The sequence below is a fragment of the Pristiophorus japonicus genome, chromosome 4 (genome assembly GCF_044704955.1).
Source record: "Pristiophorus japonicus isolate sPriJap1 chromosome 4, sPriJap1.hap1, whole genome shotgun sequence".
Taxonomy (NCBI): domain Eukaryota; kingdom Metazoa; phylum Chordata; class Chondrichthyes; family Pristiophoridae; genus Pristiophorus; species Pristiophorus japonicus.
This window is the reverse complement of record NC_091980.1, coordinates 272,380,422-272,399,099: the sequence shown is the minus strand read 5'-3', so window position 1 is coordinate 272,399,099 and position 18,678 is coordinate 272,380,422. Positions and strand designations below refer to the sequence as shown.

General features: G+C 44.9%; 1 protein-coding gene across 1 annotated transcript in view; it reads left to right on the top strand.

Moving 5' to 3' along the window:
- kcnh5b (potassium voltage-gated channel, subfamily H (eag-related), member 5b) overlaps positions 1-18,678 on the top strand; it is a 604,928-nt gene that overhangs the window by 186,425 nt on the left and 399,825 nt on the right. Inside the window, 1 exon segment of the mRNA XM_070877933.1 lies at positions 14,531-14,545. Within this exon segment, the coding sequence (XP_070734034.1) occupies positions 14,531-14,545 (15 nt within the window).

Sequence of the window (18,678 nt, the reverse complement as noted above, 5' to 3'; positions counted from 1 at the left end):
GCTGCAGTGGCTCTCTGGGAGAATTTTCCCCCAAAATTTTTTGTTTAGTTGGTACAGGATGATACAGGTGAGAATTTTACCTGGCACGCAAGTAATCACATCTACCTGCTTCATCTGGCTTTCAATGCATAAGGTGAGGCCGTACATGTGCGTTGAGGATTGGGCTCTTCTCACATTAGCGCACCCACAATAACTGAGACTCATCTGTCGATTTAACAGAAGGCTCGCACGCCCATTTTAGATCATATGAAACAGTTTTAAGGGTAAATTTTCATCTTAAACACTCCCGATGCAGAGCATTGTGCACTGGGATGATGTATCAGGAAATCAGATGGGTGCCCATGATTTGCCATTTATTTTATGGTTGGAAAAACATGCAGGACGTATATCCCAATCCCAATATGTGCTGGCATGCAAAGTTCTGTACTAAAGAAGAAAATTTACTCTTCCTTGCCATTACTAAACAAATTTAAAGTCTATCGTGAGAATTCTATTTAAAGGTGGAGTACTTAGAGTGGACTCCATATGACTGGCTGATAAAATATCTGCTATCTTGAAGTGCTTGTGAGCCATCTCTGGAGAAACAATCGCACATATGTTAACTGAATAGACTTCAAATCTGGAAGGAACATATCAATATTATCGGAATTCTAATAATCCTCAAAAAGAGGGCTTGCCTTAATCACAAATAAGAGGACTTACCGATTCAGACCTAAGTGCGTTATTTTTATCAAACTTTTAGTTACCCCTCACAATCAGTTAGAAAAGGGTTAGAACAAGTGAAATTTCCTGGTTCCCAACAGTGCAGCAAGCCAAAATGGTACAAACAACAGCTGCAGTTAAGGGACTGCCTTCCCTCCTCCACCAAAAAGCACCAAACAAAATGAAACACACTACCCAACAGACTAGACTGACTGAGGCTCACTTCTCAATGTTATCCATCCATGAAGCTCTGGTAATAAACTAATCTCTATTCTCAGCACAGTGCTACAGAATACTATTAATGAAGAAGCCAGTGAAAAGAAAAGACTTGTATTTATATAGGGCCTTTGACAACCTCACGACATCCCAAAGCACTTCACAGCCAATTAAGTACTTTTAAAGTGTAGTCACTGTAGTAATGTAGGAAACACTGTTATATGTGTAAACTTGTATTTACTCTGTACAGCCACCAGAGGGCTCATCGCCTGGAGTCCCAAGGGATCTCATAATCCCTTGGGAGCACAGGTATTTAATGAGGCTTCACAGGTTGAAGAGGCACTCTGGAGACCTGCAAATAAAAGACTCAGGTCACACTTTACTTTGAGCTCGCAGTGTTCAGTCTGACTCTTTCTCCATACACAAAAACTGACGACGAGATACAGATAGCGAACCCAAAGATGCAGCGAACAGTGGGCATCCTGGAGAAATTCTCGGAGGGAGATGATTGGGAAACTTTTGTGGAGCGACTCGACCAATACTTCGTGGCCACCGAGCTAGATGGGGAAAAGAGCACTGCTAAACAAAGGGTGATCCTCCTCACCGTCTGTGGGGCACCAACGTATGACCTCATAAAGAATCTGCTCACTCCAGCGAATCCCACGGAGAAATCGTACGATGATTTGTGCACACTGGTCCGAGAGTATTTGAACCTGAAGGAAAGCTTTCTGATGGCGAGGTACTGGTTCTACACCTACAAAAGGTCTGAAGGCCAGGAAGTGGCGAGTTATGTCGCTGAGCTAAGACGCCTTGCAGGACATTGCGAATTTGAAGGACATTTGGAGCACATGCTCAGAGACTTTTTCATACTTGGCATTGGCCACGAAACCATACTTCGCAAACTTTTGACTGTAGAGACCCCAACCTTGAGTAAGGCCATAGCGATAGCCCAGGCGTTCATTGCCACCAGTGACAATACTAAGTAAATCTCTCAGCACACAAGTGCTGCTACAAGTACTGTGAACAAAATGATGTTGTTTTCCAATCATAACATACAGGGCAGGTCACACATACCTGCAGCTACACATCCGCAGATGTCTCAGAGTCCACCATCAAGGGTGATTAATGCAAGGCCATTAATATCTTGTTGGCGCTGCGGGGGTGATCATCGTTTCCATTCATGCTGATTCAAAGAGTACGTTTGCAAGGGCTGTGCAATAATGGGACACCTCCAACGAGTGTGCAGGCGAGCTGCAAAGCCGTTAAACCTGCAAATCACCATGTTGCAGAGGAGGACAGATCCACGGAGGATCACGACAAACCAGAGCCTCAGATCGACGAGTCAGAGGTACATGGAATGCACACATTCACCATAAACTGTCCCCCGATAATACTGAATGTTGAACGAAATGGACTCCCGGTGTCAATGGAGCTGGACACAGGCTTGAGCCAGTCCATCATGGGCAAAAAGACTTTCGTAAGGTTGTGGTGCAACAAGGCCTCAAGGGCAGTCTTAACTCCAGTTCACACAAAACTAAAAACTTACACGAAAGAACTAATACCTGTAATCAGCAGTGCTACCGTAAAGGTATCCTACGATGGAACTGTGCACAAGCTACCACTCTGGGTGATACCGGGCGATGGTCCCACGCTGCTCGGCAGGAGCTGGCTGGAAAAGATACGCTGGAACTGGAACAACATCCGAGCGCTATCGGCCGCTGATGACACTTCGAGTGCCCAGGTCGTAAACAAATTTCCTTCGCTATTCGAACCAGGCATCAGGAAATTCCAAGGAGCAAAAGTGCAGATCCACCTAATTCCGGGGGTGCGACCCATCCATCACAAGGCGAGAACAGTACAGTACATGATGAGAGAAAGGGTAGAGATCGAGCCAGACCAGCTGAAAAGAGAGGGCATCATTTCCCCGATCGAGTTCAGCGAGTGGGCCAGTCCTATCATCCCAGTCCTCAAGGGAGACGGCACCATCAGAATCTGTGGCGATTACAAAGTAACTATAAATCTTTTCTCCCTGCAGGACCAATACCCACTACCAAAGACCGACGACCTCTTTGCAACGCTGGCAGGAGGAAAGAGGTTCACGAAGCTGTCAGCCTACATGACACAGGAACTGGAGGAATTATCGAAGGCCCTCACCTGCATCAACATGCACAAAGGTCTTATTGTTCATAACAAATGCCTGTTTGGAATCCGATTGGCAGCTGCGATATTCCAGAGAAACATGGAAAGCTTACTGAAGTCGGTCCTGCACACCGTGGTCTTCCAGGATGACATCTTGGTCACAGGTCGGAACACAGTCTTGCATCTGCAGAACCTGGAAAAGGCTCTTAGTCAACTCAACCGACTCTTAGTCGGCTCAGGTTAAAACGCTCGAAGTGCATTTTCCTGGCGCCTGAACTGGAGTTCCTGGGAAGGAGGATTGCGGCGGACGGCATCAGGCCCACCAACGTGAAGACGGAGGCAATCGAGAACGCACCGAGGCCACAGAACGTGACGGAGCTGCGGTCGTTTCTGGGACTCCTGAACTACTTTGGTTACTTCTTACCTGGTCTCAGCACCCTGCTAGAACCACTGCATGTCTTACTACGAAAAGGGGACGAATGGGTTTGGAGCAAAAGCCAAGAAAATGCCTTTGTAAAAGCGAGAAAATTGTTATGCTCAAACAAATTTCTTGTGTTGTATGATCCATGTAAGCGTTTGGTACTAGCATGCGATGCATCATCATAAGGCATCGGGTGTATATTGCAACAAGCTAATGATTTCAAGAAACTGCAATCGGTTGCCTATGCATCCAGGAGTCTGTCTAAGGCTGAGAGAGCCTACAGCATGATTGAGAAAGAAGCGTTAGCATATGTTTATGGGGTAAAGAAAATGTATCAATACCTGTTTGGGCTAAGATTCGAGTTGGAAACTGACCATAAGCCACTTATATCCCTGTTTTCCGAGAGTAAAGGGATAAATAGCAACGCATCGGCCCGCATCCAGAGACGGGCACTCACGTTGTCCGCATACAACTACGCCATCCGCCACAGTCCAGGCACAGAAAACTGCACCGATGCTCTCAGTAAGCTGCCATTGCCCACCACGGGGGTGGAAATGGCGCAGCCCACAGATCTAGCCATGGTTATGGAAGCATTTGAAAGTGAGCAATCACCCATCACTGCCCAGTAGATCAAAACCTGGACAAGCCAGAACCCCTTATTATCTCTAGTCAAAAGCTCTGTGCTTCACGGGAGCTTATCCAGTGTCCCAGTGGAAATGCAGGAAGAGATAGAGCCATTCCAGCGGCGCAAAGATGAAATGTCTATACAGGCAGACTGCCTTCTGTGGGGCAATCGAGTAATGGTCCTCAAGAAGGGCAGAGACACCTTCATCAATGACCTCTATAGTACCCACCCAGGCATCGTAATGATGAAGCGATAGCCAGATCCCACGTGTGGTGGCCCGGTATCGATGCGGACTTCGAGTCCTGCGTTCACAGATGTAATACATGCTTGCAGTTAAGCAATGTACCCAGGGAGGCGCTGCTAAGTTTATGGTCTTGGCCCTCCAAACCGTGGTCTATGGTACACGTCGACTATGCAGGCCCGTTCTTGGGTAAAATGTTCCTTGTGGTTGTAGGCGCGTACTCCAAGTGGATTGAATGTGAGATAATGTCGGCTAGCATGTCTGCTGCCACTACTGAAAGCCTGCGGGCCATGTTTGCCACACATGGCTTACCCGATGTCCTGGTGAGCGACAACAGGCCATGTTTTACCAGTGCTGAGTTCAAAGAATTCATGACCTGTAATGGGATCAAATATGTCACATCTGTCCCATTTAAACCAGCGTCCGATGGTCAGGCAGAGAGAGCAGTGCAAACCATTAAGAGGGTAACTGAAGGCTCAATGCAGACTCGCCTATCCCGAGTCCTGCTTAGCTACCACATGAGATCCCACTCGCTCACTGGGATCCCACCTGCTGAACTGCTCATGGAAAGAGCACTTAAGGCAAGGCTCTCGTTAGTTCACCCTGATCTACATGAACAGGTAAAAAGCAGGCGGCTTTAACAAAGTGCATACCATGATAGCACAAATGTGTCACGCAAGATTGAAATCAATGATCCTGTATTTGTATTAAATTATGGACAAGGTTCCAAGTGGCTTCCCAGCACTGTCGTGGCCAAAGAGGGGAGCAGGGTGTTTTCAAATGAACTCATTCACCGGAAACACTTGGACCAAATCAAACTCAGATTCATGGACTATCCTGAGCAACCCACCTTGGACCCTACCTTTTTTGATCCCCCAACATACACACCAGTGGCAACCGGCACCACGGTTGACCACGAAGCAGAACCCATCATCCAGCAGCCCAACGAGGCCCAACACACCAGGCAGCCCAGTAAGACCAGCTGCACAGCAGCCCAGTGAGGACCCAACAAATGTTTCAACAACACCAGCTTTCACACCAAGACAATCAACCAGGGCAAGAAGGGCCCCAGATCGACTCACATTGTAAATAGTTACACTTTGGCGGGGGAGGGGGAGGAGTGTTGTTATATATGTGGACTTGTATTTACTCTGTACAGCCACCAGAGGGCTTATCTCCTGGAATCCCAAGGGATCCCATAATCCCTTGGGAGCACACGTATTTAAGGAGGCTTCATAGGTTGGAGAGGCACTCTGGAGACCTGCAAATAAAAGACAGGGTCACACTTTACTTTGAGCTCACAGTGTTCAGTTTGACTCTTTCTCCATACACAACAAACGTGATAGGCAATTTGCGCACAGCAAGTTCCGACTGCACTCCTGCTGTCTGTCGCTGATACTCCCACAGATCAGATGTTTCTGTAGTGGGGTGATACCCAACTCCTGCTTCCAGTAACTTTCCTACTCTGGTGGGACCTGCTTCAGCAATCTACCTTCCTGCAGTTCCCAATGAGAAAGGGAGCGTTGTGCTGCGTGGAGCGGGAGACATATCAACCTACTGCTCCCTTACCAAGAAAGGTGGGAGAGCCAGCGATCTGATTTTCAAAAATCCCATCAACTATTTCTCCTAGTGGGTATTTCAGAGGTGAGGAATTTTCATCAATAGTGCTCACTTCACCTTAAGTAATATCTGCCCAGTTATTCAGATAAATATCAATGTGGTGATCGAAGTTGATTGAAATATCGAGATTACTGAGTTACCAGACTATATAAGGTATGAAGAGATCCAGGACTGAGAAAATGGAATAAAATAAATATAGTAATGTTTTTCAATAAAAGGTGCAGTGATTAAAAATATAATTTAAAGATGATCAACACCCAATTAACAAAAATTAATTGATAGTAAAATTACCTGTTACCTTTACCAACTGCTTTCAGTGTGTTGTATGTATCTTTATTGGTTGAAATGTTCCTTTGACCATAAAGCTGGTCAATATGTCTATCATTATTTCTAAAGCTGGCAGCAACATTTAGTGTAAGATAGCCCAGTATTATTTTGCTGACATTTCAGAAAGGAGGAGAAACCAACTGACAGAAGTGAAGGAGGAGAGTGAAACAGAAGTGCAAGGGAAGAGACAGACCGATGTAAAGAAGGGAAGAGAGAAAGGGAAAGCCAGAAGTGAAGGTGGTGTAATTGCTCGGAGGACTCCAAGAAATGCAAAATTGATTGGGAGTTGCATGTAATGGGATAGATTTTCATCTGTACCACTGGATATGAAGGGGTAATTTTAACCTCAAAAACATATGGCTTTAGGCCAAATGGGAAGTCAAAATGTTAAAATTTAAAACACAAATCCAACTGGCCACAAAACTGCCCACTTCCAGTTTTAACAGAGGTGGGACGGGGGAGGGTGGGGGGAGTGAGGGACCAAAATGCTCTAAGCAGGTGGGTCCCTCATTTAAATCTTTTAATGAGAAAGATGAGAAACATAGAAACATAGAAACATAGAAACATAGAAAATAGGTGCAGGAGTAGGCCATTCAGCCCTTCTAGCCTGCACCGCCATTCAATGAGTTCATGGCTGAACATTCAACTTCAGTACCCCATTCCTGCTTTCTTGCCATACCCCTTGATCCCCCTAGTAGTAAGGACCTCATCTAACTCCTTTTTGAATATATTTAGTGAATTGGCCTCAACAACTTTCTGTGGTAGAGAATTCCACAGGTTCACCACTCTCTGGGTGAAGAAATTCCTCCGCATCTCGGTCCTAAATGGATCTCTAACCAGTATCCTAAGCTTAAATAAAGGAAGTTACAAAGGTATGAAGGCAGAGTTGGCTAAAGTGGACTGGGAAAATAGATTAAAGAGTGGGAAGGTTGATGAGCAGTGGCAGACATTTAAGGAGATATTTCATATCACTCAAAAAAAATATATCCCAATGAGAAGGAAAGGCTGTAAGTTAAGTGATAACCATCCGTGGCTAACCAAGGAAATAAGGGATGGTGTCAAAATTGAAAACAAGGGCATACAATGTGGCCAAGACTAGTGGGAGGCTAGAGGATTGGGAAACTTTTAAAAACCAGCAAAGAACGACTAAAAAATAATAATGGGAGGGAAGATAGATTATGAAAGGAAATATAAAAACAGATAGTAAGAGTTTCTACAGATAAATAAAAAGAAAAAGAGTGGCTAAAGTAAATGTTGGTCCCCTAGAGGATGAGACTGGGGAATTAATAATGGGGAACAGGGAAATGGCAGAGACTTTGAACACATATTTTGTATCGGTCTTTACAGTAGAAAACACTAAAAACAGCCCAATAGGGGATAATCAAGGGGCTATAGGGAGGGGGGAACTTAATACAATCACTACCACTAAAGAAGTAGTACTCGGTAAAATAATGGGCTAAAATTTGGCCCTCCGGTTAAAACGGTGCACTTGCCTGAGGTGCGCCGACTTTGTACTCCAAAAACGGCGCCAAAAATTTACCTCGGTATTCTCCCTGCTCCATGGACCTTGGCGTGGCGTGTCAAAAGCAGTGGGGGATGGAGCTACAGCACTGCACCGAAAACAATGCCGGCAGCTGTGCGCATGCGCAGTGGAGTCTGTGCGCATGCGCAGTAGCCCCTCACCCTTCCAGCCATCCTGCAGGCTGTGAGCCAGTCCCAATGCTCGCCGACCCTATCCCTGGCCAAAGGGACGACCCGATGCTTGCTGCCCCTATCCCTGGCTGAAGGGATGACCCGATACTCTTCAACAACACTGCATTGGTAAACTATACTGCACAACACAGAGCCATGGTTGAAGTAAGTCAGGTGCGCTAGCAGGAGTGGCATGTCTGTCAGACAGGTTCAGACGGAGTTCATGGAATTCTACTGTTTAGAATCACCAGCAGCCACAGTGAATCGCTTAGCAGAGTGTTTACAATCTGAGGAAGGACGTTCTTGCTATTGAGGGAATGCAGCGAAGGATCACCAGACTGATTCCAGGGATGGCTGGACTGTCATATGAGGAGAGACTGGATCAACTGGGCCTTTATTCACTGGAGTTTAGAAGGATGAGAGAGCATCTCATAGAAACATATAAGATTCTGACGGGATGGGACAGGTTAGATGCAGGAAGAATGTTCCCGATGTTGGGGAAGTCCAGAACCGGAGACATAGTCTTAGGATAAGGGGTAGGCCAATTAGGAGAGTTCCTTCACTCAGAGAGTTGTTGATGCCAGTTCATTGGATATATTCAAGAGGGAGTTAGATATGGCCCTTATGGCTAAGGGGATCATGGGGTATGGAGAGAAAGCAGGAAAGGAGTACTGAGGGTGTGATCAGCCATGATCTTATTGAATGGCGGTGCAGGCTTGAATGGCTGAATGACCTACTCCTGCACCTATTCTCTAGGTTTCTATGTTTTACACGAGCCATTGGGACTCGCGTAAAGGGAACTTTTTTAATAGCTGGGTGTGAGGGGTAGCATTTTGTCTTTAAGGAAAAGTTCAGTTCCGATGCAGTTAAACATATTTCTGTAATATTAAGTTCTGAATTTTCGTAACAATAAACTAGCAGCATAGAGCGAGGCTAGTGGTGATTTGAAACGTTAATATACTATCCAGAGATGGAGGTCATAGCTAGTCCAAAGACATGCTGACATCGGTGCTGCTTAATTTCAGTGAGAAACTTGCAGATCAATCCATCATTTAACTAGATTTTGGGTGTCATTGTGTTGAAATAGACGGAGCATTTTAGACTATAAAAGATAGTTTTCATTTAATGTTGATAGGATATCCAATCGGTGTGAACTAATGTACCTTGTTTGGCCCAGCGTGATTGCATTTATTCAGGAACGGGTAAACGAGAAATTTATTTTAAAATCTGACAGAGCTAGAAACCTTTTGGCCTACGGAGCATACAACTGTGCTCAAAGAGACAATGAGTTTTTAAGTTTTAATTTTTGTTTATTTATTATTTATTATTGATGTTTTTTTATGCTTCTTCAATGTTGTTGTGAAGATGTTTAGTGCTTTGCAAGGTCCTCTCACTTCCCTTTCCCCCCTATCTCTGGCTACCTGCGCTGATTTCTTAACTCTCCACAAGGGTTTTCTGTGCGGTCACAAGTGGCCACATATGCTGGCCTAAGTTTGTTTGGAGCAACTATTAGCTGTACAATCCGGCTTAAATAGCCAAAACAGGCGTAGGTGGCTGGTAACGCTCCCTTTTGAAAAAAACTAAACTAGAAAAAATCCTAACTAACTCTCTTACACTGGCTCAATTTAATTGTGCAGAATGGGGATTTTTAAAATATTCCAGAAAAATCAAGTTGCCCCCAAAAAAACGGAGCAACTCCTGGGGAAATTTGGGCCCAATGGGACTAAAGGTGGACAAATTATCTGGACCTGATGGCTTACATCCTAGGGTCCTAAAAGATGTGGCTGCAGAGATAGTGAATGCATTGGTTGTAATCTACCAAAATTCCCTGGATTCTTGGGAGGTCCCAGCGGATTGTAACGCCACTATATAAAAAAGAGGCAGACAGAAAGCTGGAAACTATAGATCGGTTAGCTTAACATCTGTTGTTGGGAAAATGCTGGAGTCCATTATTAAGGAAACAGTAGCAGGAAAAGCACAATTCAATCAAGCTAAGGATAAGGGATAAGCCATTTAAGACTCAGAGAGTTGTTAACTTCTGGAATTCTCTACTGCAGAGAGTTATTGATGCCAGTTCGTTAGATGTATTCAAGAGGCAGTTAGATATGGCCCTGATGGCTAAAGGGATCAAGGGGTATGGAGAGAAAGCAGGACAGGGGTACTGAGGTGAATGATCAGCCATGATCTTATTGAATGATGGTGCAGGCTCGAAGGGCCGAATGGCCTACTCCTGCACCTATTTTCTTTGTTTCTATATTTCTAAGCAGAGGGCATCGTTTTATGAAAAACAAATCATGTTTAACAAATTTGCTTGAGTTCTTTGAGGATTTAACGAGTAGGGTGGATAAGGGGGAACCAGTGAATGTGCTGTATTTGGATTTACAGTAGCATTCAATAAGGTGCCACATAAAAGGTTACTGCACAGGATAAAAGTTCATGGGGTTGGGGGTACTATATTAGCATGGATTGAGGATTGGCTAACTAACAGAAAACAGAGTCGGGATAAACGGGTCAGTTTCCGGTTGGCAAACAATGGGGTGCCGCAGGGTTCGGTGTTGGGGCTCCATTACAATCTATATTAATGACTTGGATGAAGGGACCGAGTGTAATGAAGCCAAGTTTGTTGATAATATAAAGATGGGTGGGAAGGCAAATTATGAGGAGAACACAAAAAATCTGCAAAGGGATATAGACAGGCTAATTAAGTGGCCAAAAAATTAGCAGATGGAGTATAATGTAGGAAAATGGGATGTTACTCACTTTGGCAGAAAAATTAGAAAAGCAAACTATAATTTAAATGGAGAAAAATTGCAAAGTTCTTCAGCACACAGGGACCTGGGGGTCCTTGTGCATTAAACACAAAACGTTAATATGCAGGTACAGCAAGTAATCAGGAAGGCAAATGGAATGTTGGCCTTCATTGCAAGGTGGATAGAATGTAAGAGCAGAGAAGTCCTGCTACAACTGTACAGGTTATTGGTGAAGTCACACCTGGAGTACTGCGTGCAACTCTGGTCTCCGTATTTAAGAAAGGATATACTTGCATTGGAGGTTGATCAGAGAAGGTTCACTAGATTGATTCCGGAGATGAGGGGGTTGACTTATGAAGATAGGTTGAGTAGGCTGGGACTATACTCATTGGAGTTCAGAAGAATGAGAGGTGATCTTATCGAAGCATATAAAATAATGAGGGGGCTTGACAAGTTGGATGCAAAGAGGATATTTACACATAGGGGAAACTAAAACTAGGGGGCATAGTCTCAGAATAAGGGGCCGGCCATTTAAAACTGAGATGAGGAGGAATTTCTTCTCTCAGAGGGTTGTAAATCTGTGGAATTCTCTGTCCCAGAGAACTGTGGAGGCTGGGTTATTGAATATATTTAAGGCGGAGATAGACAAATTTTTGAGCGATAATGGAATAAAGGATTATGGGGAGTGGGCAGGGAAATGCAATTGAGTCCATGGTCAGATCAGCCATGATCTTGTTAAATGGTGGAGCAGGCTCAAGGGGTCAAAAGGCCTACTCCTGCTCCTATTTCTTATGTTCTTATGTTCTTGTGTTCTTATGAGGCTGCATGCCACAGATTTTATCTGTGTTCCAGCTTTAATGCTGGCCGGCCAGGTTTCCCGTGCCTCGGAAAATCCCGCAGCTGATGGGAGACAAGACTGCTGAATGGAACAGGTAAATGCCTTTCCAGCACTGCTTGTGGGCCAGGAGGAGCAGGATTGCTCCCCACCTCCCGGACCCCCAAGCAAACCTGTTAACCTTTCCAGTGATTGGATCCTCTCCTGAACTTTCTGAGCCCTGACCTACCTCTCCAGCCCCTACGAAGTCTGGGAACCTCGGCCTACAGTGTCTCTGGGTCTCACCACCAAATCCACCTGGTGCCGCGATCTCACCCCGACCTTCCATCCATGATCTGCCCAAGACCATTCTGATTTCCCCGTTCCCCCTCCACCCTACGGCTTTTTCGATATCCACCCCTAGCCTTTCTAATCTCCTCTCCATCAGCCTTTCCCATATCCCCAAGGCCATTCCAATTCACCCCTCACTCGCTTCTCCAATATCTACCTCCGGTCTTTCTCCTCTCCAGCCATCCAGCCTTTCTGGTCTCCCCGCAGCTTTTCCGATCTCCCCCCTCCCGGGCCTCCTCAATGTCTACCTCGTCCATCCTCTCCGCTCCCTATCTCCGATCTACCACAGGCTATCCCGCAAGTCTGCCAGCGTGTCTACCTGGTTGGCTGCTGGGGTGAAACAGGGAAAAATAATTCAAACACAACCTGAACTTAAAACTTCTAGGTTTCCTGACCATAACTTGCCTCCCCTGCCGCTTCAAATCGCGCCTTAGTAAATTTTGGGGTCAAAGTATCACCTCTTTTTATTTGATCCTGGAATGTGGGCTTCACAGGCAAGGTCAGCATTTATTGCCCATCAATAATTGCCCTTGAGAAGGTGGTGGTGAGCGGCCTTCTTGAACCTGAAGGTACCCCCACGGTGCTGATAGGGAGGGAATTCCAGGATTTTGAACCAGCAATGATGAAACAACGGCGATATATTTCCAAGTCAGGATGGTGTGTAACTTCGAGGGGAACTTGCAGCTCATGGTATACCCATGCGCCTGCTGCTCTTGTCCTTCTAGATGAAGAAGCCTTGGTGAGTTGCTGCAGTGCATCTTGTAGATGGTACACACTGCAGCCATAGTGCTCCAGTAGTGGAGGAAGTGAATGTTTAAGGGGATGGATGGGGTGCCTATCAAGCAGGCTGTTTTGCTCTGGATGGTGTCGAGCTTCTTGAATGTTGTTGGAGCTGCACTCATCCAGGCAAGTGGAGAATATTCCATCACACTCCTGACGCGTGCCTTGTAGATGGCGGAAAAGCTTTGGGGAGTCAGGAGGTGAGTCACTCGCCGCAGAATACACAGCCTCTGACCTGCTCTTGTAGCCATAATATTTAAGTAACTGGTCAAGTTAAGTTTCTGGATGATGGTGACCCCCAATATGTTGATGGTGGGAGATTCAGCAATGGTAATGCCGTTGAATGTCAAGGGAGGGTGGTTAAACTCTTAAAAAAATAGAGACAGGAAATAAGGGATGCGGGCAATAAAGGTAGAGCAGTTATCATGGGTGACTTTAATCTGCATATAGATTGGGCTAACCAAATTGGTAGCAATAATTTGGAGGAGGATTTTCTGGAGTGTAGAAGGGATGGTTTTCTAGACCAATATGTCAAGGAACCAATTAGAGAGCTGGCCATCCTAGACTGGGTGTTGTGTAATGAGAGAGGATTAATTAGCAATCTTGTTGTGCGAGACCCCTTGGGGAAAAGTGATCATAATATGGTAGATTTCTTCATTAAGATGGAGAATGACACAGTTAATTCAGAGACTAGAGTCCTGAACTTAAAGAAAGGTAACTTCGATGGTATGAGACGTGAATTGGCTAGGATAGACTGGAGAATGATACTTATCATTCAGAGACGGATAGATTTTTAACCAATAAGGGAATTAAGGGTTACGGGGAGCGGGCGGGTAAGTGGAGCTGAGTCCACGGCCAGATCAGCCATGATCTTGTTGAATGGCAGAGCAGGCTCGAGGGGCTAGATGGCCTACTCCTGTTCCTAATTCTTATGTTCTTATGTTCTTATGTTAAAGGGTTGGCGGTGGATAGGCAATGGCAGACATTTAAAGATCACATGGATGAACGTCAACAATTGTACATTCCTGTCTGGCATAAAAATAAAATGGGGAAGCTGGCTCAACCGTGGCTAACAAGGGAAATTAGGGATAGTGTTAAATCCAAGGAAGAGGCATATAAATTGGCCAGAAAAAGCAGCAAACCTGAGGACTGGGAGAAATTTAGAATTCAACAGAGGAGGACTAAGGGTTTAATTAGGAGGGGGAAAATAGAGTATGAGAGTAAGCTTGCAGGGAACATAAAAACTGACTGCAAAAGCTTCTAAAGATATGTGAAGAGAAAAATATTAGTGAATACTAATGTAGGTCCCTTACAATCAGAATCAGATGCATTCATAATGGGGAACAAAGAAATGGCAGACCAATTGAACAAATACTTTGATTCTGTCTTCACTAAGGAAGACACGAATAACTTTCTGAAAATACTAGGGGACCGAGGGTCTAGCGAGAAGGGGGAACTGAGGGAAATCCTTATTAGTCAGGAAATGGTGTTAGGGAAATTGAAGTGACTGAAGGACAATAAACCCTCAGAGCCTGAAAGTCTGCAACGCAGAGTACTTAAGGAAGTGGTCCGAGATGCATTGGTGGTCATTTTCCAACATTCCATGGACTCTGGATCAGTTCCTATGGATTGGAGGGTAGCTAATGTAACCCCACTTTTTAAAAAAGGAGGGAGAGAGAAAACAGGGAATTATAGACCGGTTAACCTGACATCGGTAGTGGGAAAAATGTTGGAATCATTTATTAAAGATGTAATAGCAGCGCATTTGGAGACCAGTGACAGGATCGGTCCAAGTTAGCATGGATTTATGAAAGGGAAATCATACTTGACAAATCTTCTGGAGTTTTTTGAGGATGTAATTAGTAGAGTGGACAAGGGAGAACCAGTAGATGTGGTATATTTCAAAAGGCTTTTGACAAGGTCCCACACAAGAGATTAGTGTGCAAAATTAAAGCACGTGGTATTGGGGGTAATGTATTGACGTGGATAGAGAACTGGTTGGCAGATAGGAAGCAAAGAGTAGGAATAAACGGGTCCTTTTCAGAATGGCAGGCATTGACTAGTGGGATACTGCAAGGTTCAATGCTGGGACCCCAGCTATTTACAATATACATTAATGATTTAGACAAAGGAATTGAATGTAATATCTCCAAGTTTGCAGATGACACTAAGCTGGGTGGCAGTGCGAGCTAAGAGGCTGCGGGGTGACTTGGACAGGTTAGGTGAGTGGGCAAATGCATGGCAGATGCAGTATCATCAAGATAAATGTGAGGTTATCCACTTTGGTGGCAAAAACCGGATGGCAGAATATTATCTGAATGGTGACAGATTAGGAAAAGGGGAGTTGCAATGACACCTGGGTGTCATGGTACATCAGTCATTGAAAGTTGGCATGCAGGTACAGCAGGCGGTGAAGAAGGCAAATGGCATGTTGGCCTTCAAAGCGAGAGGAATTAAGTATAGGAGCAGGGAGGTCTTACTGCAGTTGTACAGGGCCTTGGTGAGGCTATACCTTGAATATTGTGTACAGTTTTGGTCTCCTAATCTGAAGAAGGACATTCTTGCTATTGAGGGAGTTCAGCGAAGGTTCACCAGACTGATTCTCAGGATGGCAGGACTGACATATGACGAAAGACTGGATTGACTAGGCTTATATTCACTGGAATTTAGAAAAATGAGAGGCAATCTCATAGAAACATATAAAATTCTGATGGGATTGGACAGGTTAGATGCAGGAAGAATGTTCCCGATATTGGGGAAGACCAGAACCAGGGGTCACAGTCTAAGGATAAGTGGTAAGCCATTTAGGACCGAGATGAGGAGAAACTTCTTCACTCAGAGAATTGTGAACCTGCGGAATTTTCTACCACAGAAAGTTTTTGAGGCCAGTTCGTTAGATACCTTCAAAAGGGAGTTAGATGTGGCTGAAGGGATCAATGGGTATGGAGAGAAAGCAGGAATGGGGTACTGAAGTTGCATGTTCAGCCATGATCATATTAAATGGTGGTGCAGGCTCGAAGGGCCGAATGGCCTACTCCTGCATCTATTTTCTGTGTTTCTATGATTGTACAGTCATTTCCTGGCACTTGTGTGGCGGGAATGTTACTTGCCACTTATCAATCCAAGTCTCAATGTCACCCAAGTCTTGCTGCGAGTGGACATGGACTGCTTCATTATCTGAGGAGTTACGAATGGAACTGAACTCAGTCATCAGCGAACATCCCCACTTCTGACCTTATGATGGAGGGAAGATCATTGATGATGCAGCTGAAGATGGTTGTGGCTAGGACACTGCCCCGAGGAACTCCTGCAGCGATGTCCTAGGGCTACAATGATTGACCTCCAACAACCACAACCATCTTCCTTTGTGCTAGGAATGACTTTAGCCAGTGGAGAGCTTTCCCCCTGATTCCCACTGACTTCAATTTTACTAGGGTTCCTTGATGCCACACTCTGTCAAATGCTGACTTGATCTCAAGGGCAATCACTCTCACCTCACCTCTGGAATTCAGCTCTTTTGTCTATGTTTAAACTAAGGCTGCAATGCGGACTGGAGCTGATTGGTCCTGGCGGAACCCAAACTGAGCATTGGTGAGCAGGTTATTGGAGTGTCAATGCTGCTTGATAGCACTGTCGATGACACCATCCATCACTTTGCTGATGATTGAGAGAAGACTGATGGGGCGATAATTGGCCAGATTGGATTTGTCCTGCTTTTTGTGGACAGGACATACCTGGGCAGTTTTCCACATTGTCCGATTGATGCCAGTATTGTAGATGTAATGGAATAGCTTGGCTAGAGGCACAGCTAGTTCTGGAGCACAAGTTTTCAGCACAACCATCGGGAAATTGTTGGGGCCCATTGCCTTTTCTATATCCAGTGCGCACAGCCGTTTCTTGATAGCATATCAAATGAATCAAATTGACTTAAGACTGGCTTCTGTGATGGTGGGGACCTCAGGAGGCAGCTGATATAGATCACCCACTTGGCACTTCTGGGTGAAGATGGTTGCCAACGCTTCAGCCTTGTCTTTTGCACTCCCGTGCTAGACGTTGAGGATGGGGATATTCATGGAGCCTCCTCCTCCCATTAGTTGTTTAATTGTCCACCACCATTCATGACTAGAGCTTTGACCTGATCCTTAATTGTGGGATCGCTTAGCCCTGTCTATAGTACGCTGCTTCCACTGTTTCACATGCATGTAGTCCTGCGATGCAGCTTCCCCAGGTTGGCACCTCATTTTTAGGTACCCCTGGTGCTGCTCTGGGCATGCTCTTCTGCACTCCACATAAACTAGGTTGGTTCCCTGGCTTGATGGTAATGCTAAAGTTAGAGATATGTCAGATCATAAGGTTACAGATTGTGGTGGAATACAATTCTGTTGCAGCTGTTTGCCCACAGTGCCTCATGCCAAACTGGTAGCAATACTGTGGAGGGCGAGTTCCTGGAGTGTATAAGGGATGGTTTTCGAGACCAATATGTCGAGGAACCAACTAGAGACTGGGTCTTGTGTGACAAGAGAGGATTAATTAGCAATCTGGTCGTGCGAGGCCCCTTGGAGAAGAATGACCATATTATGGTAGAATTCTTCATTAAGATGGAGAGTGACACAGTTAATTCAGAGGCTAGGGTCCTGAACTTAAAGAAAGGAAACTTCGACGTTATGAGACGTGAATTGGCTAGGATAGACTGGTGAATGATACTTAAAGGGTTGACGGTGGATAGGCAATGGCAGACATTTAAAGATCACATGGATGAACTACAACAATTGTACATCCCTGTGTGGCGTAAAAATAAAAAAAGGAAGGTGGCTCAACCATGGCTAACAAGGGACATTAGGGAAAGTGTTAAATCCAAAGAAGAGGCATATAAATTGGCCAGAAAAAGCAGCAAACCTGAGGACTGGGAGAAATTTAGAATTCAGCAGAGGAGGACAAAGGATTTAATTATGAGGGGGAAAATAGATTATGAGAGGAAGCTTGCAGGGAACATAAAAACTAACTACAAAAGCTTCTATAGATACGTGAAGAGAAAAAGATTAGTGGAGACTAATGTAGGTCCCTTGCAGTCAGAATCAGGTGAATTCATAATGGGGAACAAGGAAATGGCAGACCAATTGAACAAATACTTTGGTTCTGTCTTCACTAAGGAAGACACGAATAACTTCCTGAAAATACTAGGGGACCGAGGGTCTAGCAAGAAGGGGGAACTGAGGGAAATCCTTATTAATCAGGAAATGGTGTTAGGGTAATTGAAGAGACTGAAGGCCAATAAATCCACAGGGCATGATATTCTTTATCCCAGAGTACTTAAGGAAGTGGCCTTAGAAATAGTAGATGCATTGGTGATCATTTTCCAACATTCCATGGACTCTGGATCAGTTCCTATGGATTGGAGGGTAGCTAACGTAACCCCACTTTTTAAAAAAGAAGGGAGAGAGAAAACAGGGAATTATAGACTTGTTAGCCTGACATCGGTGGTGGGGAAAATGCTGGAATCATTTATTAAAGATGTAATAGCAGCGCATTTGGAAAGCAGTGACAGGATCGGTCCAAGTCAGCATGGATTTATGAAAGAGAAATCATGCTTGACAAATCTTCCAGAGTTTTTTGAGGATGTAACTAGTAGCGTGGATAAGGGAGAACCAGTAGATGTGGTGTATTTGGACTTTCAATAGGCTTTTGACAAGGTCCCACACAAGAGATTAGTGTGTAAAATTAAAGCACAAGGTATTGGGGGTAATATATTGATGTGGATAGAGAAATGGTTGGCAGACAGGAAGCAAAGAGTGGGAATGAACAGGTCCTTTTCAGAATGGCAGGCAGTGACTAGTGGGGTGCCACAGGGTTCAGTCCTGGGACCCCAGCTATTTACAATATACATTAATGATTTAGATGAAGGAATTGAATGTAATATCTCCAAGTTTGCAGATGACACTAATCTGGGTGGCAGTGCAAGCTGCGAGGAGGATGCTAAGAGGCTGCAGGGGGACTTGGACA